This window comes from Cicer arietinum, chromosome 1 (genome assembly GCF_000331145.2).
Source record: "Cicer arietinum cultivar CDC Frontier isolate Library 1 chromosome 1, Cicar.CDCFrontier_v2.0, whole genome shotgun sequence".
Taxonomy (NCBI): Eukaryota; Viridiplantae; Streptophyta; class Magnoliopsida; order Fabales; family Fabaceae; genus Cicer; species Cicer arietinum.
Window position 1 is genome coordinate 42282924 of NC_021160.2, and position 26198 is coordinate 42309121.

A 26198-nucleotide genomic window follows, 5' to 3' on the forward strand; every position below is an offset into this window, starting at 1 on the left:
TCACGTGGACCGTCAATTACAATTTACGAGTAAAACCGCAGCTCTATGCTAAAGTTTTTTTTCTTCTTTTTTGTTCTTGTTATGCTATTCACCTACCAACATGAAAGTTTTTCCCCAAAAAAAAAAGTGACACTCATTAATGATTAAATATTCATTCGTCTTATTGAATCGAGCCAAGTGTCCTAATCATGGTAGTATCTTTATTTATGCATCCCGATTAGGATATGCATCAAACTTGTCGGAAAGTGGGATATCTCACTCACTTTGTTCAAGCTTCAATATTATTTATTTTCGATGTGAATATCAAAGTGGGATTTTATTTCAGTTGTTTAAATAATTACTAGTAGTTTTTAGTTCGATGATTGAGTCATGACTAAAAATTAACAAGACTGAGTCAATCCAATTGGAAGTTCTTTCATAGTTTGTTTTTATGATAAAAAATAAAAACACTTGTACTAGTACACACTTCTTGTTTTATCGTTATAATGAAAGAAGAGTAAGCAAATAGTACCAATCACTAAATAATAAATATTATGCTTTTGTATTGTTTATTTTAACTTAAAATACGTTTAGAGATTTAAGTAATAAAGTAATATGTTTTATACATAATAGTTAAATGTTATATAAAAATTTATACTCAATCAAAAACGAATTCAAAAATTTTAAGTAGTTGAGACAGTATATATATATATATATATATATATATATATATATATATATATATATATATATATATTATTTTTTTAATAAATTCTTATATACTTATAAGTTTGAGTTTGATTGGATAACAGTATTTGTAAAGTAAAATCAATTAAAAAATTAATTAATTAAAAATTATTATATAAAATAATTATGTGATTTTGCATGATTGGTCTTTAGATAGTATATTTGAAACAAACTTTTTTTTTTCACGAGATACCGAATTCAAAATAATTATATTTTACTTTATTTTATTTTATTTTTTTTATTTTGTGTATCATTTATGTGTGAACAAGAACTTTAAAATAGTAAAAGTGCTCTTTCTATGTGTGATTTTATTTATTTATTGTGGGTACTATAAAAACCCAAATTAAAGTTGAGTTCTTGCCTGCACAATGGCGAAAGTAAGGCTATCCTTGTGCTTAATATATTTGGAGGCTAAAATATTAAGATAAAAGCAATTTAATATTTATTTTATTTTATTTTTTGATTTCCACAAATGCAATATAATTCAAAATAAGGAATACAAATGCAATTATTGTCTGATATGAGTTTATGCTTGATATTTCTTTTTTTACAGTAAGACAAATACATTTAATAAAAAGAAAAAAGAAAAAAAGTTATATCTAGATTGAAATAAATGTGTTGGGACATTTACTAAACACGTTTTAAAGAAAATAATTCTGACAATTAAAACTACCGAGACATAAGCATCAAAGTACTAGAATGTTTAGGGGCTAAAGAGGCAAAGTCCTATAACTTAAGTGACATGACATATGCAACAACAACAACAATAATTATATCTTCAATAGATACGTATCGCAACTGCACTTTTTACAAGTGTTATTAAAAGAACTCCAAATAGAATGCTTTAAGTTGGTGAACATTTACACATCAAATTGTTGGTCAGATTTAATATTTACTCCATAATAGCATTTAGACGGGAGTCCTCATGAAACGATTTTAAATCATTATCCATGAAGAGAGAAAAGGAAGAAAAAAAATTATGAATAGGAGAATCTAACGGATATATATATATATATATATATTTAATCAAAATACCCTACTTCCATATTTTTATACTAAATTGTCCTACTTTTTAGGCTCAATAGAATGTCGTTGGTCTGGAGTGTGATCTCCTAAAAGGGTTTTTTATTGTTTTTTTTTGCTCGTTTTAATTGGTGTTTAATTGGTAATATATTAATAAATAATTAAATTAATAAATAATTATATTATATAATATATTAATAATTAATCATAATACATTAATAAATAATAATAATAATTAATTATTATTGTTATTATTATTATAAATAATTATAATTATAAATAATTAAAATTAAAATAGTAAATTATATTATATCTTTCTAAATCTGATTTTTGTACCACAAAATTCATGATTGTTTTAGATGGTAACGTTTGATTGAATATACGCATTCATCTTTATTTTGAAACTTCATTCCAACTTCAAGAGTTTCATCTACTGCTGGAACTTCGTTAATGAACAAGTGATGAAATTCACTTGAACGATCTTGAGTATCTAAATTGATGCTCTTCAGGTGAGATGGTGGATTAAAGTCAGGTAGGATATGTTGATCTTCTGCTTTCATATCTTCGTCAACATCAATGTCATGGTCAAATTACCAAATGATTCATCAAAGTATGTTTAATCCTCTTCACTAGAATCACTTAGGGGAAGACCACATTGTGGACTTGTTGAAGTAGATAGATGTTGGAGTTGATAAGTTTCCATATGAGTTTGTTCTAATTGGGTAGAGTATGGTTCATAGTATTGTGATAGTTCATAGTATTGTGATGGTTCACAGTGTTGTGATATAATTTAATATAACTTTTCGGAAGTATTTTTTTAATGTATTTTCTTTGAAATTTATAATATAATTTATTATTTTAATTATAATTATTTTTAATTATAATCATTTTTAATTATAATCATTTTTAATAATAATAAAAATAATAATAATTAATTATTAATGTATTATTATTATTATTATTTATTAACGTATTATTTAATATAATTATTTACTAATTTAATTATTTATTAATATATTACCAATTAAACACCAACTAAAAGAGCAAAAAAAAAAAATTAAAAACACTTTTGGGAGGTCGCATCCCCGACCAGCGACCTCCAATTGGGTGAAATTTTTTTGACCTTCAATTGGTTGCACACTGGGCTAGCGACCTCCTATTGGACTCAAAAAGTTGGACAATTTAGTATATAAAACTGAGAGTGGGGTATTTTGGTTTAAAAAAAAAAGAGAGGATATATTGGTAAAAAATCTGAATCTAACATCATAAAGACAAAAGAAAAAAGACGAAGTTAATTTAAATAATATTTATAAAAAATCTTGAAAAAAGAAATAGGTTGTAAAATATTGTCCAATTAAAAGTTATTTTTTTTACTGTAAATCGACTGGGATCTTATTGTTTAAATCCTTTTTAATGAGACTTATAACTTAGTTCAATATATGATTTTATTTTTTTGCATATCCTTTTAACAGAGTTATAAACCAATATTTGTATTTTAATGATACAAACTCAACACTTGAAAACAATCCAACAATGACAACAACCCTTGATGATGTAAAAAATAGATATCTAGATAGACTAAAATACTCGTATACCTCACTAAGACAATTGTTGGGAAAATCAAGTTTGGTGAGTCTAGTAAAATAATACATGTTACAAAGTTTAGGGAGACTAGATTAAACAATACACTTCTTTTGTCTAGAGAGACTTATAAAATACTCGTGTTCTTTGACATGACGAGTGAAGTCGAATTGCTGAGAAGACGAGTTTAATGTTGATGTTTGGATAGACTTAGAGAATACTCGTATTCTTTGGTAAGGCAAGTCAAGTCGAATTGCTAAGAATACCAATATGTTGTTGATGCCTAATGAGATGGACAATAGTAAACTTAAAAGGCAAGTGAAGCCAATTTTTGAGGAAATCAAAAGATTGTACTTCTTGTGTGGTATGAAGAGCCCTTATAATAAATACTTCATGCATTTAGGGGCAAGAACACAATACTCAATGTTTAGACAGATGGATAACACTTAACTCGAGAGGCGAGTGATGTCAAATTCTAAGGAGAATTCAAAGACTATACTTCCAGTAGTTTGGAGAGGCTTTACAATACTGATCAATAGTTATAGAGATGAACAATATCCAATGTTTAGAGAGTCAAGAAAAAAATGAGTTTGTAGAGAGTATAAGAACACATAATATTGTTACTATTTAGTGGATTAAGTCATCAACTCTATTAAGATAATTTTTTTTTTCCGAGGAGTACTAGTTGTAGTCGATGTAGCTAAATATCACTAGAAGGGGAGTTGAATAGGGATTTTGCTGTTTAAAAATAATTTTCTCTTGTTTAAAAACTATCCTCTCAGAGAGAATGCAAACTCGAGGATGGTTATTTAAACTTCTAGATTTGAACTGATGAAAAGAAAGAGTAAAGAATGACACACACAATTTTTATACTGGTTCACCCAATGAGGGCTACGTCCAGTCCTCACACACTTGTGAGATTTCACTAATGTTCAAAATTGATCAACCTCTCACAGAGGATGATTACACTTTGTGTATTCTTTAGCTTCACCAAGCTTACAATCAAATTTCAACTATTTCCAAGTGTAACTTACTTGGAAATTACAGAGTGATTATGAATAAGATTGTTTCTCTTTTCTTAAATACTTTCTCAAAGGATATTTCAAATATCTAATATAAGATTCATAGAAAGTATGAAGAGAGGATGGATATTGCTCTTGATAGCTTAAGATACTTGATCTTTTTATGCGATTGTGTTGTGTGTATGATGATGAAGAGCTTGCTGCCTTTTATAGAAGTCTTATGATGTTCCTTTCATGTGCCAAGCTCTTCATGACCGTTGGAGTTCATTACAAAAGATCCAAGGTCTTTCATCATATTTACAAGACTGTCATCCAGCTGTCCTTGGACTGGCTGAGGCCATCCTCGAGCAGGAAGATCAACTTCCTTGGAACTTGATCTTGAGATGTCCTTTTCTTTTCTCATTCTTCAAAGCATGTAAGGCTGTTTCTTTGACTATGTGAGCTACAACCTTTTCAGAAACTTGAAGGACTAGGTTGATTTCAACTTTTGAGAGTGATGTTGACAATAGAGAGTCACCTCTTACATAGGACTGCCATCCTTTTATACGAGGTTCATATATGCTTTTATCATAACATGTGAAGGCTTCTATTTTTGGCTTGTTTCTTGTTGCCTTTCTGTGAATTGACTTATTCATGTATTCATTCATGCAAGGACAATAAATCGTCTGATTTTAGCCTTTGCACATGTTAGATGGGTTGCTTTCAACTTTACACAACCGTCCTCCAGTCTAGCATTTTCATCCTCTTGTCTGATCTGGCCATTCTCGTACCTATTTATTTGGCATTTTAACTTCTTTATTTCAAATGTTTTATTTATTCGTTCTTTGATACTGTTGTGCATTTCTTTAATGAATAAAAACATTTGTTCTGGAGAGGACAAATATTATGCAGATTTGAAGCTTCATCCTCTTCACAAGGTCATCCTCAAGAATTTCAATCCTCCAGATTTGTATCAGATTTTTCTCCTTTTTGCCTTAATGATTAATAACTTGTTTTCTTATATGAATTCACTCAAAAGTACATATTAGTTATTAACCACAATCATAATATCTTAAGTAATTTTGTTATCATTAAAATCATTTGAGAGATTTTGTCTCAACAGTAGCAACAATTATTGTGAACTAGTATAAAAATTATTGTGTATTTTTCTCTTCCCTCGTCTATTTATTTTCATGTTCTAGTTCTTTTTGTGTTATCCTCAACCTTCTAAATAAGTGATTTATAAAATATAGACAAGCTTAATATATAGAACTTAAAGTTAAAAAGGTTTAAAATGGTCAAAATAATTCAAACTCTCGATTTCTTGTATTTTCTATTATCTTCAATTGATGTTAGAGTCTGATCTCTTTGATGAACACCTTATTGTGAAGAAATAAATTAAAATTATTCAAAATAATAAAAGTTTGAGAAAAATATATGATTTAATAATGTCAAATTAATCTCATCACAACAACCATTTTGTTTCAAAACATTTTCAAGATACTGATTTGTTTTTCCTTTTGTGTGTGTCTTGTCACTTCTTCAATGATGCTTAGTAACTTAGAGTATTAGATTTAATTATCTTTATTGAGAAGTTAAGAAACTCAAAGAGATGAACCGCAATAGTAGAACTGGATCACATTCTAAAATCAATGAAAGTTCAAATTTATCTTTGTTAGTTGAATACCAAATCTATCTCTGCAAATTGAATACAAACTCATGCAATATGAGGGAATGTTTCAGCATGTCATGTTTCTAGTAATATAGCTAGAAGCAAGTCAAGCTCCAATCACTAATATTATTGTATTTATTTTTCTTTTGTATAAAAGTAATTTTCTTAAAATATGACTATCAAATGATTTTTCAAAACCCATATGATAAACTTTATCGGATCCATCAATTCAGAAAATGCATTTGTGCCTTCGATGAATAGTTTATTGGATCATATGGTTTTGTTGTCTCTTGTGCATTAATACTTCATGGTTAACTATGTCTATCATGCTTGGTTTTACATAATGACAAGACTTTAAGAAAAAAGTGTTGAGCATTTTTGTCGAGCATAAGTTGGTATTCTTTGGTATCCATGAGTTGGATTTTTTCAAAGATGAAAAGTGGATTGTAAGCATTCAAACATCGATGGTTTTAATCTCTATTTTACGTTTTCCTTTACTACTAATGAAATCTAATTTAATGAAATATTTTTCATCACAACTATTTCAACTTTCACTATCACACACAATCCACAAGTTTCTTCCAAAAAGTTTTAAAAGCAAAACCTTTTCTCAAAGACTAGTGTGTGTTTTCTCTTAGCTTTGACAAAATCTTGATAATGCTAAATGATCCGACTTTACAACTACAACTAAGAATAGGCATTGGAACTCTACAAAAAGTGTCACTCAACACTTTTTATTATGTCCATGCATAAAAGTACTATTGGCCAGATTAACATATGCACCACAATATGATATAGACATGTGTCCTCACAAGACAATTCTAAATGAATGTCCATAAAGAGAGAAAAGGTGAAAAGTGGCTTGAATAATCCAAGATAAAGAGAGAAGAAAATGATGAAGTTCATCTGAATATAATATATTCAAAAAACATAAATTGTAAAAAAGGGATGTTTGATGCTACTATAATACTCTCATATAACAAGGCAGTTGCCAGATTGTTGCGAAGATCAAGTTTGGATACCATAGAGAGACTAGTAAAGAATACATGTTGCAGAGTTTGGTGAGGCCAATTTAAACAATACACATATGATGTATGAAAAGATTTAGAGAATACTTGTATTCGCTGACACCGTGAGTGAAGTTCAATTGCTGAGGATATCAGTTTAGTCTTGATGCTTAGAGAAACTTAGAGAATACTTGTGTGATTTGGCGAGGTGTTGTGTGATTTGGCAAGGTGAGTGAAACTAAAATGCTTAGAAAACTTGTTGAGTTTTGATGCTTGGAGGGACGGATAATACTTAACTTAAGAAATGAGTGAAGTCGAGTCTTGAGGAAATTCAAAAATGTACCCCTAGTGGCTTAGAGAGGCCTTATAATACTCAACTAGATATTTGACTTATGCGACGCGCATGAAATTATATTTTTTAAATGAATATTTTAAATAAATAAAAATTTAAAAGACATAATCATTAATCAAATTTAAAGTTGATACATCGTGATTAAAATTACAAAACTACAATCAATTTAGAAAAAATATCATTCTTCTACATCAACGCACAAATTACATATTGCAACAAATAGAAAGTAACACACAAAGAAATCAAAATCAACTATTGGTGAACGAAATTTTCAATTGTCAAATCATTGTACTATTTAACCCTAAAGAAGAAAAAATGATATTACGAAACTCTGCATCTGTATTGTGAAAATTTCCCGATAAAAATACTTTTGAGAAATATAACAAATATAACAAAGGCGGACACATAAAATAGAGATAATAAAAATTAGAGGAGAAAATAACAATAAGGGATCAACTTCACACTATATTTTTTAAATTAATTAGGAAATATTATATACCAGTGGAAACACACAGAAAAACAATTTGCACTTTCAAAGGATATTTAAATGTCTCATAACGTGGTTGAGATATGCAAATAAATATATTGTAATTGTACTCAAGAAAAAATAGGAATAAAGAGGCAAATTAATGTTTTTTTTATTGTATGAAATAAATAAAAGATGAAATTAATATAAATAAAAATAGAAACAAACAACTATTTTAGTATATTGTGAAATAATGAAAGCATAAATAAATATAGTTAAAAAAATAAAGCATACAAATTTACCTAATTGCTATCAATTTGAAAGGGAAGTTTTTCATGCAGAGACTTAACAACTTTTATTTATAAAAGATGCAAGAAAATAATATCAGGCGTGCTTGAATAGGTGAATAATACTCAACTCTAAATTAATAGGTAATATCGAAATTTTAGGGGATATAAAGACTAAACTTCTGGCAATCAAGAGAGACTTTATAATACTCAATGTTTATAGAGACAAATAAACAATACTCATTGTTTGAAGAGGTGAACAATACTGAAATGTTTGAAGAGACAAGAAAATTATATTTATCTTTATGATGCTTTAAGATCACTCAATACATGCAAACACAACTTGAATAATATTGTGACTTTATAGTAGATTAAACCATTGACACTATTTAGGCAAAATTATTTTCGAATAGATAACTATGTATAACAATAGTTGTTGAAAACTAATATAAAAATTATTGGTGTTCTTCTTTTCTCTTATTTCTTTATTTTCATGTTATAATTTTTAATGTTTTATCCTTAACCTACTAATCAAATTATTAAAAAATAAAAATAAATTTTTGTTAAAAAACTTAAAGTTAAAAATGTTATTTTTTTAGCACCTCTACATGGTACGAGTTCCGAAAACTATATTTTGAAAAAGCTCCAAAATGAAGATTTATTTTTTTCATATCTTTTTATAATTTTTTTAAAGATGCCACTTACAAAAATACTAAAATATTTTATTTTTTAGATCGCATATCTAGAATGCGGTCATGTAAAATAAAAAAAATATAATTGATCACATCCTAAAAATACGATTTTCTACGCGCCTATATATATATATATATATATATATATATATATATTCATATATTTTGTATTTATTGATAAAATAATAATAAAACAATAAAATTAATCATTATTAATAATATAAAATTATTTAAAATTAATAAAAAGATACTAAAAATCATATCGATTTAGTAGAGTTATCGATAACATTAGAAAAATATTTTAGGTTATGATTGGATAATCGATATAGTATATATTGTGCATTTCACCCGTAACTTCTATTTTATTTCTAATATAAGTAATTTTCTTTTTTTGTTTGAATATGATCACAATTGTATATATTCTAATTTACATTTTAATAGATAAATTTGGCTGCAAAATAAAAAATAATTAACTGCAAAATAGGAGATAGTTGTTAATTTATATGCAATGTCACAAACAATAGTAAATAATTAACAAGTGAATAATCTAGAAAATAAAAATGAATTGTTAAAATATTGTCCAAATGTATTCAATCTCAATACAAAAATAATAAATAAATAATTAAAATATTAATCAATAATAATATAAAATTGATTAAAATTAGTAAAAAATACACAAAATTACATAAATTGAATAGAATTATCGATAACATTAGATAATATTTTTGGTTATCATTGAGTAGCCGATATTCTCCGTATATGTTGTGTATTTTATTCACAACGTCTATTTTATTTCTAAGGTAAGTCAATGTATTTTTTTTTTACTCTATGAAAATAAACAAAATTTAAGTATATCATAGCAAAAGAAAATAATGTGGACATGCTACAATATTTAAGCAACTATATATATGCTAATTTTTATTTTAATAAATAAAGTTGGTCGTAAAATATGAGGGAATTGACCGCAAAATAGAAAAAACTGCTATATTATTTACAATATCACAATTAATAGTAAATAATTAATAAATAAATAAATATACTGCAAAATAAGAAGAATTTATTAAAATATTATTTAAATATTATCGACAATTCTATTCTATCTTTTATAATTTGAATATCTTTTTTACTGATTTAATTCATTTTTATATTATTATTAATTATTAATATTTTTAATTATTTATTAGTTATTTTATCAAAATACATAAAAATCAAAATAAATATGTGCCTAGAAGATCGCATCCCCATGTTTCAATTGCTATCTCCAATCCTTTTTATTTATATTGTCACATTCTGGACATTCAATCTCTTAAAAGTAAAAAAAAAAAAATAGCATACTTTTTAATATTTAATTTTTTTTTATTATATAAAAAAAATTCCGGAAATAATATCACGAGTGGAACAATGATTTGCCTAAAAAAATAAAACAAATTGGTGATCTCTCGAAAAAAATAAGCTAATGTGGCGTTTAAATAAAATAAGTTCCCAACTAGTGGCGGAGCCCACATTAAGTAGTAGTAGGGACCATGAACAAATAATTCAAAAACTATTTGGTCACAATTTAAAGCCTAAAAATATCAACAACAAAAAAATAATGAATGAAGCAGACAATAGTAGCTTAATCAAATTATTAAGATCGATTGAGTAAAAAAAAACTAATCAATATCAATCTGCAATAACAATTAAAAACATCCGAAAATAGTAAAATATGAAAACTTTCCAAGTCAATCAAAGCAGCGTTTATATAATTTCCTTTAGACTCTAGAGTGTTTATTCAATTTTTAGAATTTTTCAAATAAAAAGTATGTTTAAAAATTCATTTATTTTTAAAAATTATTAAAGTGATATTATTTAATTTAAAATTCATGTTACAATAATTTTTATTTCATCGTACACACATAAATTAAAAAATTAAATGATTGTCATATCACTAAATTAAAATTCAAATTAAAAATAGAATTAAGTTTCAATAATTTTGAAAGTGGAGACCAAAATTGACATAAATAAATAGAAAAATTGAAATTGTAAATTAATAAAATGGATACATTAAAACTATATTCTAACATATTTTCACGAAGAATTTAATTTTGATACATATAAAATATTTTTACACATGTATTTACGACTTTCACTTTTTTCGATTAATTGTCAAAGTATTTCTATAAATATTTTTTTAAAATATTTTAATTGGATATATAAAAAAAAATTACACAATCAAAATAGAAAAAAATTAAATTTTTATAATATATTTTCATTAATCAACATTATATGTCTCTATAAATTTTTTTACATAGCTAACATGATCTAAAATTTGTAACAATGATAAGACAAATTTTTTTTATAAAAATGACAAAAATAAGAGAATAAATTTGCATTTGAGCGAAATAGATTTTACGAAATAAATTTTACTAATTCGACCAAAAAAAAATATCTTCAAATTTGTTCCTTTTACTTTACACCACCACTCCATGTTATTTCCATGCGAAAATGTCTCATTTTGTTTTATATTATTTATTTTTCAAAACAACAGAACAAATTCTTTCTGTAATTCTATTCGACCTATATCTGCTTTCTAGGGTTCCTCTTTCTCTCTCTGATCCAAATCGAACCCATCTTATATGTGCTAAATTCCCAGCACAGATCTTCTCTTCCTCATTCCTCTCATTCGATTAACCGTTTTTGCTTAAACATTCAGAAAAAATCTTAAACTCTTTCAAGATTCATTATTTCTAACATTGGTTCTTTTTTCGCTTCGAATCTCTGATCCTTTAGCGTTTTTATGGTTGATATGGATGGATTTGGTGGTGGGGGTGATATTGATGGAGGTTCTAACACTCGGGATCTTAGGCAATTGGGGGATGTAATTCCCACAGGTTTGCTTCATATTCCTGGAATCAATTCCTTTGTGTTTAATGGGTATTTGTTTTTGTGTTCTTTGATTCAGTTTGTTCGTATAGATCTGGTTTTTTTAGCCAGTAATTTAATTTGAGTTTTTAGGTAAATTGTTGCATGATTTAGTGCTTTATTGTTAGTTATTTTTTGCATTTCGAGTTGTTTATTTGTTTGTTATATTGAATTCACATAATTAAGTTTAATGTATAAGTTATTGTATGGATTTTATAGTAGCGTAAGAAGAACTTTTTTTTTTTTTATAGAATAAGATAGCTAAAGGAAAACTTATTTATGTGTGAATTATTGTTGTTGGAATCTTTGTATTTATGCTATGATTGGCTGCTTTAGTTGATGATAGTTGTGTTTTATGATTGAATAATTGCTATATCTTTAATTTGTTTGTAATGAGCTTGTTACTGTTATTTATGTTTCGGGACAGTTTCATTTGGCCACAAAACTGATCAAAATACTGCTTAGTAGTATTTTCTCCCTTTATCAATGCTTTTTTATATAATATTATTTGCAATAATATCTTCTAAATTTCCTGAGTAAAAGACGCGGTGTTTGTACTTCCAATGGTCTAGTCTTGCTTTTCAAATTGAAAGTTATTGTTCATACACTTTGAAACAGGTAAATATATTTTTAATACTTGGTGGTGTGCTTATGTTGCTTTTGTTTTGGTTTGGTGGGAATTATGGTCACATGGGAATTCTCTGCGCTTATGTAGCCTTTGTTTTGGTTTGGTGGAATTATGGTCACATGGGAATTCTCTGCTATATGCAAGTGCAACACTGTTACATTTACTTTTCATGTTAAGTAGCACTATGAAATTGGTAAAATGTATTTGATGAAGTTTTTGTTATGCAGGGGGTACTGTTTTTGATGCATCACAATATGCATTCTTTGGTAAAGATGCAGTCCAGGAAGTTGAGTTGGGAGGGTTAGAAGACGATGCCTATTTGCCTACTGTTGAATCTAACGAGGAGGAGTTCTTTCTCAATAGAGAACAGGTTAATTTTCAATCTCATGTCTTATTTTTTTCTTTTTCTTTCAAAGTTCATATGATTAGAATGTTTTTGAAATATAATAATCATGTTGAGCTTACCGTTCTAATTTAGCAACATCTCTCCTCCCTTCCTTTCTCACTCTCCCTGGAAAATCAAATGGATGTTTTACTTTAACCAGTCATTAGCGTTTCACATATATGATTCTTGAATTCTGTATCAACTAACCTTCAATCTCATTTTGCAGGATGAGGATGTAAGATCTCTTTCTGATATTGATGACCTTACAACCACCTTTTGGAAGGTAAGGATGTTAAATACGGTTATCACACTTTTCTGGATTCTAGAGATTTTTATTAGATAAGTGACTAAGTGCTGTAATCACGTGATCATGATAATTTTATAATTTGCATACTTCATGCAAAAATGAGAAAAATATATATTTTAATTATGTATTTTTATAAAAAAGTGTTCTTGTAATATGATTGATTTAATGTTTCAAATATGAGTTTAGTCATGAATTGGATAGAGTAAAAAACGAATGTTCAACAGTAATTAATTATCCCTGCACTGTTTTTTCATGATTTCAATTTCATCTGTCTCCATTAAAATTTCAAAATATTCCCCCGAGGAAAAGTTAAAACAAGCCAGGTGTTTGATCCATATTTGGTAACTATGAAAGAGGATCATGCATTTAAGTTAGTTTAAGGTATAAAGTAAGAAGCTTCATCCTATGCTTGAGTATGGTTTTCCTCGCTTGTTGTATGCTTTTGCTATCTTGGTTAGGGTTTCTATGCTTGTTGGCCATGCTATTATGCCAGATACTTGAAGATCCTAAGCTTGACTTGTGAAAAGGGCTGTTTCTAGGTTATTTTCTTTTACTAAGGTGAAGCACATTTTATATCATGTGCTCCTCCTTAAACATATCTTATCATATCAAGGGTCCTCTAGATGAGCTGATTTTCCAATTCCCAATTGATACTAGTCAGTAGTATGGTTGCTGACATTGATAGTATTATAGAATCTAAGACCATGTTCAGGTTTTGTTAATATTCGACAGAACCATGCATAATGGAAGCATTAAAGGGTTACTAAAATAGGAAAGTGATGTGGAGCGGTCGGCCCCAAAATTGGGATAGCACGTGGCGGGTTGGCCTATATTTGAACAATTTTTGGACTAATTACTCTCCGTCGCATAATGAGTGACCCATTTCACCATTTCACACATATTAAGAAAAATGTATAAATGAAAGACAGAGAATAACACTTTTAGGGTGTGTTTGGTTCAATTGAAGGGAGGGGAAGGGGGGAGGGATATTTAAATGTGTTTGGTTTCAAGAGGAGGTGAGAAATTTTAAATGGTTTATAGTTATTTTAGCCCCCTCCCCTCAAAACCCCTCCAATTCGATGTTGTCAATGGCGGTTTATGGTGGCGAGCCGAAAATCCACCATAAACATATGGCGCGGAAGGGATAATGGCAGAAGCATGGCAGACACATTAAAAAACATATATGTGCTGAAATAAATAAAACACCAATTAAAAACTAAATTAAATTAAATTAATAAACAATTAAAAACAGATTTATGATAATTTCAAAAACAGAAAAAGAAGCTTAAGCAGAGCAAAAAAATAATGAAATACAGAAGAAAAAATAGATTAGGAAATGATGAAAAAAATAGAAGTAAAAAAGAAAAAAAAGAAACAAATTACTTATCAGAATAAGAAAAATATAAACAGAGAGAAGAGAGAACTTTGTGTGCACCTCAGAAGAGAAGAGATAGCTGCTGGGTGGTGGTCACAACATGGTCTTCACAGTTGTCAGTGGTCTTCACAGTTGATGGTGGTGGTGCTTGCAGTTGCGCAAGCAGTTGGTGGTGGTGGTGCTTGCAGTCGCGCATGCAGTTGGGGGGTGGTGGTGCTCGCAGTTGCGACAGAGAGAAAGAGAACTTGGTAGAGAGCAGAGAGAAGAAGCGCATATATAGACGAAGTAAATTGGTAAAATAGCCCTACTTACATTTTTTCTGTTTCATATGAAAAAACCCGCCTTTTCTGCCATGGCTGTTTCCTTCGTAGCGGCCGCCATACAAAATCTGCCACACCATGAGCTTTGTATGGTGGTAAGCTCAATTTCCGCCATGGCCGCAATTCGACAACACTACAGTTTGGTGGCAGAGCAAAATGAGGTCTAGGAGGGATGTGGCTCACCTCACCCCACCCCCACCCCCACCCCCTTCTGAAAAATGAACCAAACACATAATTTAAAATATCCCCTCCCCTCCAAACCTCCCAACCAAACACACCCTTACTAAATTACCCTTACTAATCCATCGTGACGATAAATGGCAATTGAAATATATTCATTTAGGAGTGATTTAAGTAGTATTAATTAGAGTGAACAATTGGAAAAAAGTAATTAATATGGCATAGAAAATTGAAAGAGTCGTTCATTTTGGTACAATTTGTTATGCAAATGAGTCACTCATTTTGAGACAGAGAGAGTATATGATCAATACTATAAATATTCATAATTAGGCTAATATAAAATTAAACAAATAACTCAACTCATGAAATATTATAATTAGCAAAGGAAAGATACAACTCTTAAGCACGATATACATGTAAATACCACCAAAAATCATGGAAACAAAGAAGTTTATGTCTCTACGATGCATTATTCAGTGTGATGTTACTTTGTGGACCTTGAGATGAAGCTATGGCTGGACAGAGGGGGAAAACACCAAAAACGAGGCGACTGTTTCTATTCTTACAATAACAGAGGGGAAAATTAAAAAACACACCTTTAATGTGGCCTCATCTCATCATCTGTTCTATTCTCACCAAACGGGATTTTTTTTTAATACAAGTTCCTTATACTGGGTCACGCAGAAAGATAGATGTGGCAGTGAGGTCGACAACAGCTGGAAAGTATACAGAATAGAGAAGAGAGAAGTTCTTATTCTTCTCACACAGAGTGGAAGTTTTCGAGAAAAGAGAAGTTTTGGAGTTTGAGCAGAATAGAGAAGGAAAGTGAATGTTAGGGTTTTTTAAGTTTAAAATACCAAAATATTTTACACAACAAAAATATTCACGGGCTTTGCACTCTGTTACTCAACAAAAATCTTTCATGAAGTTTTGTGGCATGTCATGAACCAACTATCCCAAAAATTTAAGCTATTTGTTGAATTCGTGAGTGATTTTTATTATATATCATGAACACGTTCACTCACACGAGCTTTCTGGGTTTGAAGTGTTGAGTGTGGACTATGCACCGACTCATCTACCGTGTTGAAATTCATCTCTTTATTGAAGGAATGAGTAATGTGTTAGCATGGATTAAATTCTAGATCACATGGTCAGAGGCTTTGATGCCACACCATAAACCAGCTATTCCAATAGCCTAAGTTTATAGATTAAGATACAAAAATTGTTTTTGTATTATAATCTCTGACATGGTAAAAGTTGAGGGATTACACAGACAACAAAGTTGAGGGGTCATAAAAACGTGTAAGCACTCGAGCACTTCGGAAACCCTCCCTTTAAAGCTAGCTGTCTGGGGGAAGAATCAAACCACTTAATTTCTGTGAGTATCCCATGCTACTTGATGTTGCACTTAGACACCTCATTAAACCGAAGTCCCTATCATAGCACCGCCTTGAGAGCTGATATTTTGGTGGCTAAACACTATAACGCTTCTCTTGTCCTTTTTATGGCGAGCCTCACCATATGTAACCCTTTCTGAGACTTTGGTAACCATCTCTAATACCATTTGATAAGCACCAAAGTACTTTGTTTGGGTAACCATCCTTAGATTATCTCATGTTTCTTGTATTAAGAGGCCGCTTGATAATCTTTGTTGATCACAGTCATTCTCTTTATTTTTCCCTGTGGATGTAGGCCTAAGTTTGCTGTTGGTTGACAATGTCGAATGTTGTTACAGATTTATTTTTCTTGTCCCTGTTTTCTGTTTCCTGGATACACTTGGCAAATGAAAACAAAAGCATTATTAGTGATAGGCCAGTACATCTTCTGAGCTTAAACCCAAACCCTTTGTTATTCCTGTCAATCATGCAACTTTAAAATCTTTGCCTAAATATGACCAGTTAGGTAGTTTTTCTTCCTTTGGCCGGTTTTCTTCACATGTTTTGTGTGCAAAATTGTTCTCTCTTTTTAAATTGCTGTTTCTCTGTTTCTTTGGGAGTTAGTATGGAGCAAGGATATTAGGGACCAAGAAATTTCATTGAATAGAAGAACACTTTTACAACAGAGCCACTTCTCGATTCACACAAGTATACAAATCTGAATATTCTCCCCTCTAAACAAATGTCTTTCTATTTATACATGATTGCACCCTATAACAACCTTGTCAATTAATAACTTCCCCAACTAACTCTTCTTTATCCTATATATTTTAATTAATTCCTCCTCATTGCATATCCTAACAAACTCATCCCTATCCTATATCCTAAACGAGAAGGTCAGTCATGCTGCTTGTAATTCTGAGAAGATGGAAAAACTATGATGACAAATATTCTGATAACGATTTTAAAATTTTGGGACTTTTAGTTTTAAAAGAGCATTGGTAAAAGGTATTTCTGACACTGCATTGTCTGAGATTGTTAATATACTGCTTCATCAAATATTTTCTGTCCTTTTCCCTTTTGCCATTCCTGGGAGCTTAATTCCTATGGTTGGTAAATCCATTAGTTTTGACAATTAGCTATTATCTCATTCATTAAATCGTTGAACTGGAAGAGTTAGTAAATAAAAGATTAATCTCATTAGCTTGCTTTCTTAGGCATTTCAAACATATTTGAATGTTATAGGCATCAACTAGCTAGTTCAGACTCTACAAAAGTTAGTTGTTTGATATAATCTTGATATTTGGGTTGCCTATATGTGCAATTTTTGTGAATCATTTTGTTGCTGCTATGATTTTGATCATACTCGTCTTTTTGTCTCTGTAAACAGTGTCATCACTTCTGCTTTACTCATATTGATCTGCATATTAAGCTTCTTTTTTATTTAAAATTTAATTTCAGTTGAACAAGGTCGTCAGCGGACCAAGAAACCCAGGTGTTATTGGAGAACGGGGATCAAGAGAAAGTGAGTAAAGCAACTGTATTTAACTACCAATTTTCTTTTTCCTTTATCCAACCAAATAATGCCAGGCTTTTCAATTTTTTTTGTTTACTTATTTAACATTTCGAGTGATTAAGCAAATTGGTCCTCAAAATTGATTATCTGTCAAAAATGTCTCCTGAATTTAACGACATGACAAATATATAAGTGAAGTTGTAATGTATCAGTCAAAATGGTCTCTCTGAAGGTTATGTATTTTTTATTTATAAAATTTTGTACGAAAAGGAGTTTGTAATTTTTGATTTAAGAAGAAAACTTCCTCTATTCATGAAAAGGAGTTTGATAAAAGTGATGATAACTTAAATGTGTTGAATCCATACAGTATTTTCTTGCGCCGTGTAGTCTTAAACTTAATGGACAATGGTTGAGTAAAGGCACTAGTTTTAAGCTATTTTAGATATTTCATCTGAGGGGTTATCTCTAGTATAATGATTTTTCAGGTCTGGTCATGTCTGTTTGAAATCCATATCAGAACATTTTAAGATGAGGAGTTTATGACTCTTTTGTGTCTCTTGTTTTCAAAGGGGCTACGTCTTGCTGGGTTTTAGCAGCTTTATCCCCCCACCCCCCATCCCTGTTTCACAGTAGACAATTTTTTTTTTTTCCAATTTGACTGATTTGTATATTTTTTTTTGTATTGTATTCAGACTCTGCATCTGATTTTCCACAAAGAGACGAAGTACATAACTGGTTTGATCAGAATGCTTATGATAGTGAAGGCTCAATTGATGGAAAAAGATGGTCATCACAGCCCCAATCTTCTCTTGCCCATTTACAGAATCCAAAGCCCTTGTACAGAACATCTTCATATCCTGAGCAGCAAAGGCAAGATCAAAACTACCACCTCCAACATTGCTCTAGTGAGCCAGTTCATAACTGGCTTGATCAGCACATTTATGATACTGAAACAACTTATGATGGCAAACGATGGTCATCTCAGCCTCATTCCGGCATTCCACAGTTACAAGAATCACCTTTGTACAGAACATCTTCATATCCCGACAAACAACAGGAGCTTACTCGTTTTTCTAGTGAGCCGATATTGCTACCGAAGTCTTCATTCACTTCTTATCCTCCACCTGGTGGTCGATCTCCGCAAGCTTCTCCAAGTCATAGTACAGGCCACTTAAACATTCCTTATCACACCGGAGCTGCAGCTCAGATGGCACTATCGTCTCAGAACCGTTCACATTTCTCCAATTCTGCACTACAATTGAGTGGTTTAAACCTTGGGTCACATTTTGGTGGAAACATGCGTCAATTTTCTACCGGTTCCTCTCTTACTCAACGAATACAGAACCAATTGGTCAACCAAGCAGCGTTATATCCAGGAGAACGTTCCAACCTACTTAGTAATATGTTGCAGCAACAACTAAACCTTCATAATGGATCAGTTTCTCCTCACTTGATGGCTCAATTGCAACAGCAGCAGCATAGATTGCATCATCCTGTTCAGCAATCTGCAGGCTATTTGTCAGGCTTCCAGTCCCATTTATATAATCCCCATCTTTCCTCCTCTGGCTCATCAGTCAATAGCAAGTATGATCATAGGCCGAAATCAAGTCAAAAAGGTAAGCATAGTCACCGTTTATCCCATCAGGGTTCTGATGCCAGTAGCCAGAAGAGTGATAGCAGCTCATTACAGTTTCGGTCTAAGTATATGACAAGTGATGAAATTGAGAGTATTCTTAGAATGCAGCTTGCTGTGACTCATAGTAATGATCCATACATAGATGACTATTATCACCAAGGCCGTCTTGCGAAAAAACCTTCTGTCTCTAAGTTAAAACATCCGTTCTGCCCAACCCAAATAAAGGAACTTCCTTCACGAACTCGTTCTAATTCTGATCCACATGCATTTCTTCAAGTTGATACTCTAGGGAGGGTTTCATTTTCGTCTATTCGTCGGCCTCGCCCTCTTCTTGAGGTCGATCCTCCAAAATCTTCTGTCCCTGGTAGCTCTGAGCTTAAGATTTCAGAGAAGCCACTTGAACGGGAGCCTACATTTGCTGCCAGAGTCACAATTGAAGACGGTCTCTGTCTTCTTCTTGATGTAGATGATATTGATCGTTTCCTACAGTCTAATCAGCCACAAGATGGCGGAACCCAATTAAGACGAAGAAGGCAGGTCCTGTTAGAAGGATTAGCTACTTCACTTCAACTGGTTGACCCACTCGGAAAGAATGGGCACAAGGTTGGACTTGCAGCTAAGGATGACCTTGTTTTCTTACGGATTGTATCTCTCCCCAAGGGACGCAAGCTCCTCGCGAAGTATCTTCAGTTGCTTCTTCCTGGCAGTGAGCTTATGCGGATAGTATGCATGACCGTCTTTCGGCATTTAAGATTCTTATTTGGTGGTCTCCCCTCGGATCCAGCCGCTGCAGAGACTACAAGCAGCCTTGCCAAGGTTGTTTGCCAATGCATTCGAGGTATGGACCTCGGTGCTCTTAGTGCCTGTCTTGCTGCAGTTGTTTGTTCTGCAGAGCATCCTCCTCTACGCCCTGTTGGAAGCACTGCTGGAGATGGTGCTTCCCTTATTTTGGTATCTGTTCTCGAGAGGGCTGCCGAACTTCTAACCGATCCACATGCAGCTTGCAACTATAATATGGGTAATCGGTCATTTTGGCAGGCCTCGTTTGATGAATTCTTTGGCCTTCTTACTAAATATTGCATGAATAAATACCATAGTATCATGCAGTCCCTGCTTATACAAAGCACAACAAATGTAGATGACATTGGACCAGATGCTGCTAATGCTATTAGTAAGGAAATGCCTGTTGAACTCTTGCGTGCAAGTCTCCCTCACACTGATGACCGTCAAAGGAAGTTATTGCTTGATTTTGCTCAGCGCTCTGTTCCTGTCGTTGGATTTAACAGTAATGCCGGGGGCAGTGGTGGTCTTGTGAATTCAGAGACAGTACTAAGTTGAAAGATAACTGCAAGAGAATCACTCCTACTGATAATGGTTTTTTGGGTTGAAAAGTCACGTCAAATGTCGTAAGGACAACCCTGCATCTGTTCAAATACATTAAGTGCTCAAGTACTTCTGGAGCAATCTTAAATGGAAGTGTGAGTTGTTTCTATATGATGATGGATGAAGGCTTCTTCCTCATCCATAATTATCTACTAGTTGTCATGATGCAGAAAAAGATGTGCAGCATTGTGAAACAAATTTGCAATCAGGCCCTTAATTATATGATGCACTTGGCTTGATTTGTTCCTCTTGTCTTTTATTTTTCTCTTGACAAGGGAGCTTATTTTGTTACTATGTGTGGCTGGTAGGAACACAGTAGTTAGTATGTACAGGTTTTTAGGCAATATATGGCTCCCCTTTCTTATTATTATATATAGAAGGGTGAAGGGTGGGTTGCACTCGCATAGTATCTGTGAAAGAACTGTTCTGTCGGAAAAATAGTATGGGCTATTGGGGATATGTGCAAACTTTGCTGAGAAACAAGTTGACAATTTAGCATGCTGAATGAAACTCAAAGGAATACTTTAGTGAAGAATAAGTTGTATTGAACCTGCTGCATAATTTTATCTTTTTTTTTGTTAACACGTTTTAGAATTTTGTCAATTTGTATATATGTTTCTTATGTATTCCCTAAACTTGTGAGGATATTCACTTTACTGTTTTTTATATGAGTTTAGCATGCTTTACCTTTGGATTTTGTTAAGGTTCTTTCTACATTTGCATTTGAGGATGAGGATAAACGAATGGTTGAAAATGTGTGCTCATTCTTCCTTGATAGAGTACAATTTTCAATGCTCCTTCTATAAATAAAAGTTTCAAAATAAATGTCTTTTTTAACTTTTAATGTTAAATTATTTTTTTTTTTCCGTTTAATTGTATCTTCTAATTAATACTATGTACATTATTTTTTAAATATTATATTTCATTTTGTAATTATGATAGCGCAAAATATACTAATTTTTAAGATAATTTGGGAAATTTATTATTCTCTCTCTGTAGTATATATACTCATTTCTTAATATGTACAAATGAATAAAAATGATATCCATTGTAAAATAAAAAAGGAGTATTTATTTTGAAAAAAAAGACTTGACTTAGATTGCTGGATCTATGCAAATACTACTTCGTTCATAAAAGTTGAAGTTTTTATCTATAATTTAATTTGAATGTATCAAATTTTTTAATTTATATTTTATGATCGAGAGAGTAAATTGAATTTGTCCATCAACAACTCTTTTTTTGCCTGTTTGCTCTATGTGTTTCATCATTTGTGGTGTTGTTTTGTCCTATATTTTTGTGTTGTGCTACGATTGAAGAAGAAAATTGTGGCGTTTTTATGATACAGGAGGCATTGAGACAAGATGAAGAAAAATTGAAGAGGCAGATTGAAGGTATTTACTTCATTTGTTCAATGATTCATTAACATTTGTTTTTTATTTTATTTTTTTAAAAAAATTATTAAAAATGAGAAAAAGAGTAATAAACTGAAAAATATAAAAGTAAATTGAAATAGTTTGAGGATTAAGACCAAGAAAGAAACTACTCTATGTGATAGATAGAGAATATATGACAATGGAGACGAGACGTCTATATAGAGCACTGTACACACAAACATATATATATATATATAATTGCAATTATAAAATTGAAGTTAAAAACACTAATGTAATATTTCCTTCGTGATCAATTGATACTACTTTAACTTACTAATGGTTAGAATGAATTAGAGTGGCAATTTTTATAAGAATTGGTTGTAGATGTTGATGGAGGTATAATGCTTATGTCAACAACTACTTTCAAGTCATATTTGATAATAATTCGATGCAAGTTCAATTAAATAACGACTTTAATATTAAAAAGAGCGAAGAAATAAGCTTTTTTTTAGAACACGTGATTATTTTTTTGTCAACATCAATAAATCTTTTTATATGGTTGGATAATACACCTATGAAGATCTAGCTACCATCTCACTAATATAATGAGATCTACAAAAGGCGATATTTGTTGGGGCTAGGTGTGGCCACAACCCCAACAATTTTTATTATAACCTATACAAGAAAAATTATAAATTAAAATTTAATAAAAAAATGCACTGTATCTTTCAATTAAAAATTTTAATTACGTGTTTTGATTTTTGTCTAAGATATAAAACCGAATCAACAATTTGATAGACTCAAAACTGTAATTAAAAACAATTAAATTGATTTTATTTTTTAGTGTTTTTCTTCAAACTAAATTTAATCAAATTAAATTGATAAATAATATTTGAGTGAAACTAATTATATTTTATTTAACACTATATCATTGTTATGTTAAAAGAATATGTTGTATTTAAGTGATTTTTAAAAGAAATAATTAAGTGATTTTTAATCATTTATATATTATTATTTTTCATTATAGTTTTAGTATTTATCATAAAAAAAGTTTATGCAATTGTTTTAATTATATAAAAGTCTAGTGTTTTATCTCCAAAAAAAAATTAGTGTTTGAAATAAATTATATTTTTTAAAATAAACATCTTAATTTTTAAAATATCATCTTGTTTAAATTGAACAATTGTGAAACAAATTGTTAAAGCTCTAAGAAATTGACGTTCAGATTATTACTTCTCAAAATATTAAATTAAACCGAGATATACATTGGTAGTTCTATCTGTCTTATACATGTGTAGTTTCTCATTCTAATTCTCTATCACTATGTCATTATGTCATTATGTTTGCAATTTTTGTGTTAATTTAATTTACAAATTTTCCAACTTAAAATTTTAATATAATAAAATATTATATTTAATATATTAATTAAAATTTAAAATACCTGACACCCCAGTTTTTTGTTCAAACTAAATTTCCATCCGTGTTAATTTGATTGTCAATCAATATTTAAACTTTTGTGTAACTTAATTTTTTTTATTTAATAAAATAATTATACTATTGGTAGTTCTCAAAATATTAAATTAAACCGAGATATACATTGGTAGTTCTATCTGTCTTATACATGTGTAGTTTCTCATTCTAATTCTCTATCACTATGTCATTATGTCATTATGTTTGCAATTTTTGTGTTAATTTAATTTACAAATTTTCCAACTTAAAATTTTAATATAATAAAATATTATATTTAATATATTAATTAAAATTTAAAATACCTGACACCCCAGTTTTTTGTTCAAACTAAATTTCCATCCGTGTTAATTTGATTGTCAATCAATATTTAAACTTTTGTGTAACTTAATTTTTTTTATTTAATAAAATAATTATACTATTTAAGAATTTAACTAATATTATAAGGTTTAACTTGTAAAGTTATGTCCTTTTGAGTAATTACACATTTAAAATTACTTTTGAGAAATATAATTCAAACAAATTTAATTTTGTAAAAGTATATTTCGAAAAAACTATCCAAATATATAGTATTACAATAAATTTATTTTTAATCAAAAATATATTTTCATATCGAAGGTTAGTTAAAAATACATTTATAAACGTTAATCTAATCACACACTTGCTCTAAACTTGATGTTGTCTTGAGATCCTTCACTAATGTAATTAGGGGTGAGAATAGGTCAGGTCAGACCAGATTTTGAAAGGCTTGAGTCTAGCCTACGATTAATTTGTTATGAATAAGCCTGACCTACGGTCTATCATAAGTTTTTTTTCCGGCATGATCTGACCTTTTTAAAAGTCTGGTCTGACTTGAAAGCCTATTTAAAAGCCTTTTTTCATATTAAAATATTTAAATGCTCTACACATACCACATGATACTCTCCACATACCAATATCAATGTACATATCTATATATATTAAACAAAAAATAAATTTTCTAATAAAATAATTTTAAAAAAATCTGAAACAAACATCCTTTAAACCCTAAAACATAATTTTTGGTTTCAAAGAATAGATTTTTTTTTCTGAAACAAATGCACTCATTATTACCTCTCAAACAAATATGAAATGACTACTGAGTGATTGACTAATTGAATGACTACCGAATATGAAACGACTACCAAATATAGAATGACTACTAAGTGATTGCCTAACTGATAAAATTTAAAATAGAAAATAATATTATTAATATAATAATAAAAAATAATATTAATAAATAATAAAATATATATAGGTCGGTCTGTTAGGCCTAATAGAATTTTTTATAAGCCTGAGCCTGACCTACTTAAATAAATAGGTTTTAATAATAGTTTGAGGCTAACCTTTTTATTAAATAGGCCATACCATAAGTAGATTATGATGTAGCTAAATATCACTAGAAGAGAGGGTTGAATAGGGATTTTGCTGTTTAAAAATAATTTTCAAGAGATTTTAAAACTATCCTCTCATTGAGGATGGTAAGTCCAATGATGGATTTTTTCAACCCTTTAGTTTTAACTTGAGTGAAAGAGTAAGAGAAGAATATGAGAGAGACACACAAAATTTTATACTGGTTCATCCAAAGATGGCTACGTCTAGTCCTCACACCCTTGTGAGATTTCACTAACGTTCAAACTGATCAACCTCACGCTGAGGATGATTACAAACTGTGTATTCTTTAGCTTCACCAAGCTTACAATCAATATTCAAATATTTCCAAGTATAACTCACAAGGAAATTACAAAGTGGTATGAGAGTGATTGATACTTAATACTTTCTCAAAGGATTTACAAAGATATAGTGTAGGATCAAAGAAAGTATGAAGTGAGGATGGGTATTGCTCTTGATAGCTTTAAGATGCTTGATCTTTTTGTGCAATTGTGTTATGTTTTTTATGATGGAGAGCTTGTTGCATTTTATATGAGAATTAGCCTCATCTTACCTTTCCAGTGGTAGTAATCTGTACCATCAAAGTAGGGAGGTCGGCTGGATGATCCTCCTTAAGGAATGTACTTAGCTTTTGACATTTTTCTTTTTGGATCTTTTTCTCTTACACTGTTAGGTGTATTTTTTAGAGAATCTTGCTCTGATGCCAATTGATATAGCTAAATATCACTAGAAGGGGGGGTTGAATAGGGATTTTGCTGTTTAAAAATAATTTTCAAGAGATTTTAAAACTATCCTCTCATTGAGGATGGTAAGTCCAATGATGGATTTTTTCAACCCTTTAGTTTTAACTTGAGTGAAAGAGTAAGAGAAGAATATGAGAGAGACACACAAAATTTTATACTGGTTCATCCAAAGATGGCTACGTCTAGTCCTCACACCCTTGTGAGATTTCACTAACGTTCAAACTGATCAACCTCACGCTGAGGATGATTACAAACTGTGTATTCTTTAGCTTCACCAAGCTTACAATCAATATTCAAATATTTCCAAGTATAACTCACAAGGAAATTACAAAGTGGTATGAGAGTGATTGATACTTAATACTTTCTCAAAGGATTTACAAAGATATAGTGT

General features: G+C 30.3%; 1 protein-coding gene across 1 annotated transcript; it reads left to right on the top strand.

Annotated features, from left to right (window-relative positions):
• Positions 1–11306: 11306 nt before the first annotated feature.
• LOC101500903 (protein PAT1 homolog) lies at positions 11307–21508 on the top strand. Its single transcript, XM_004488777.4, has 5 exons — positions 11307–11677; positions 12564–12706; positions 12948–13004; positions 17741–17804; positions 18488–21508. Exons 1-5 carry the CDS (start codon positions 11584–11586, stop codon positions 20767–20769), a joined length of 2640 nt encoding a protein of 879 aa, XP_004488834.1. The 5' UTR covers positions 11307–11583; the 3' UTR covers positions 20770–21508.
• Positions 21509–26198: the final 4690 nt, after the last annotated feature.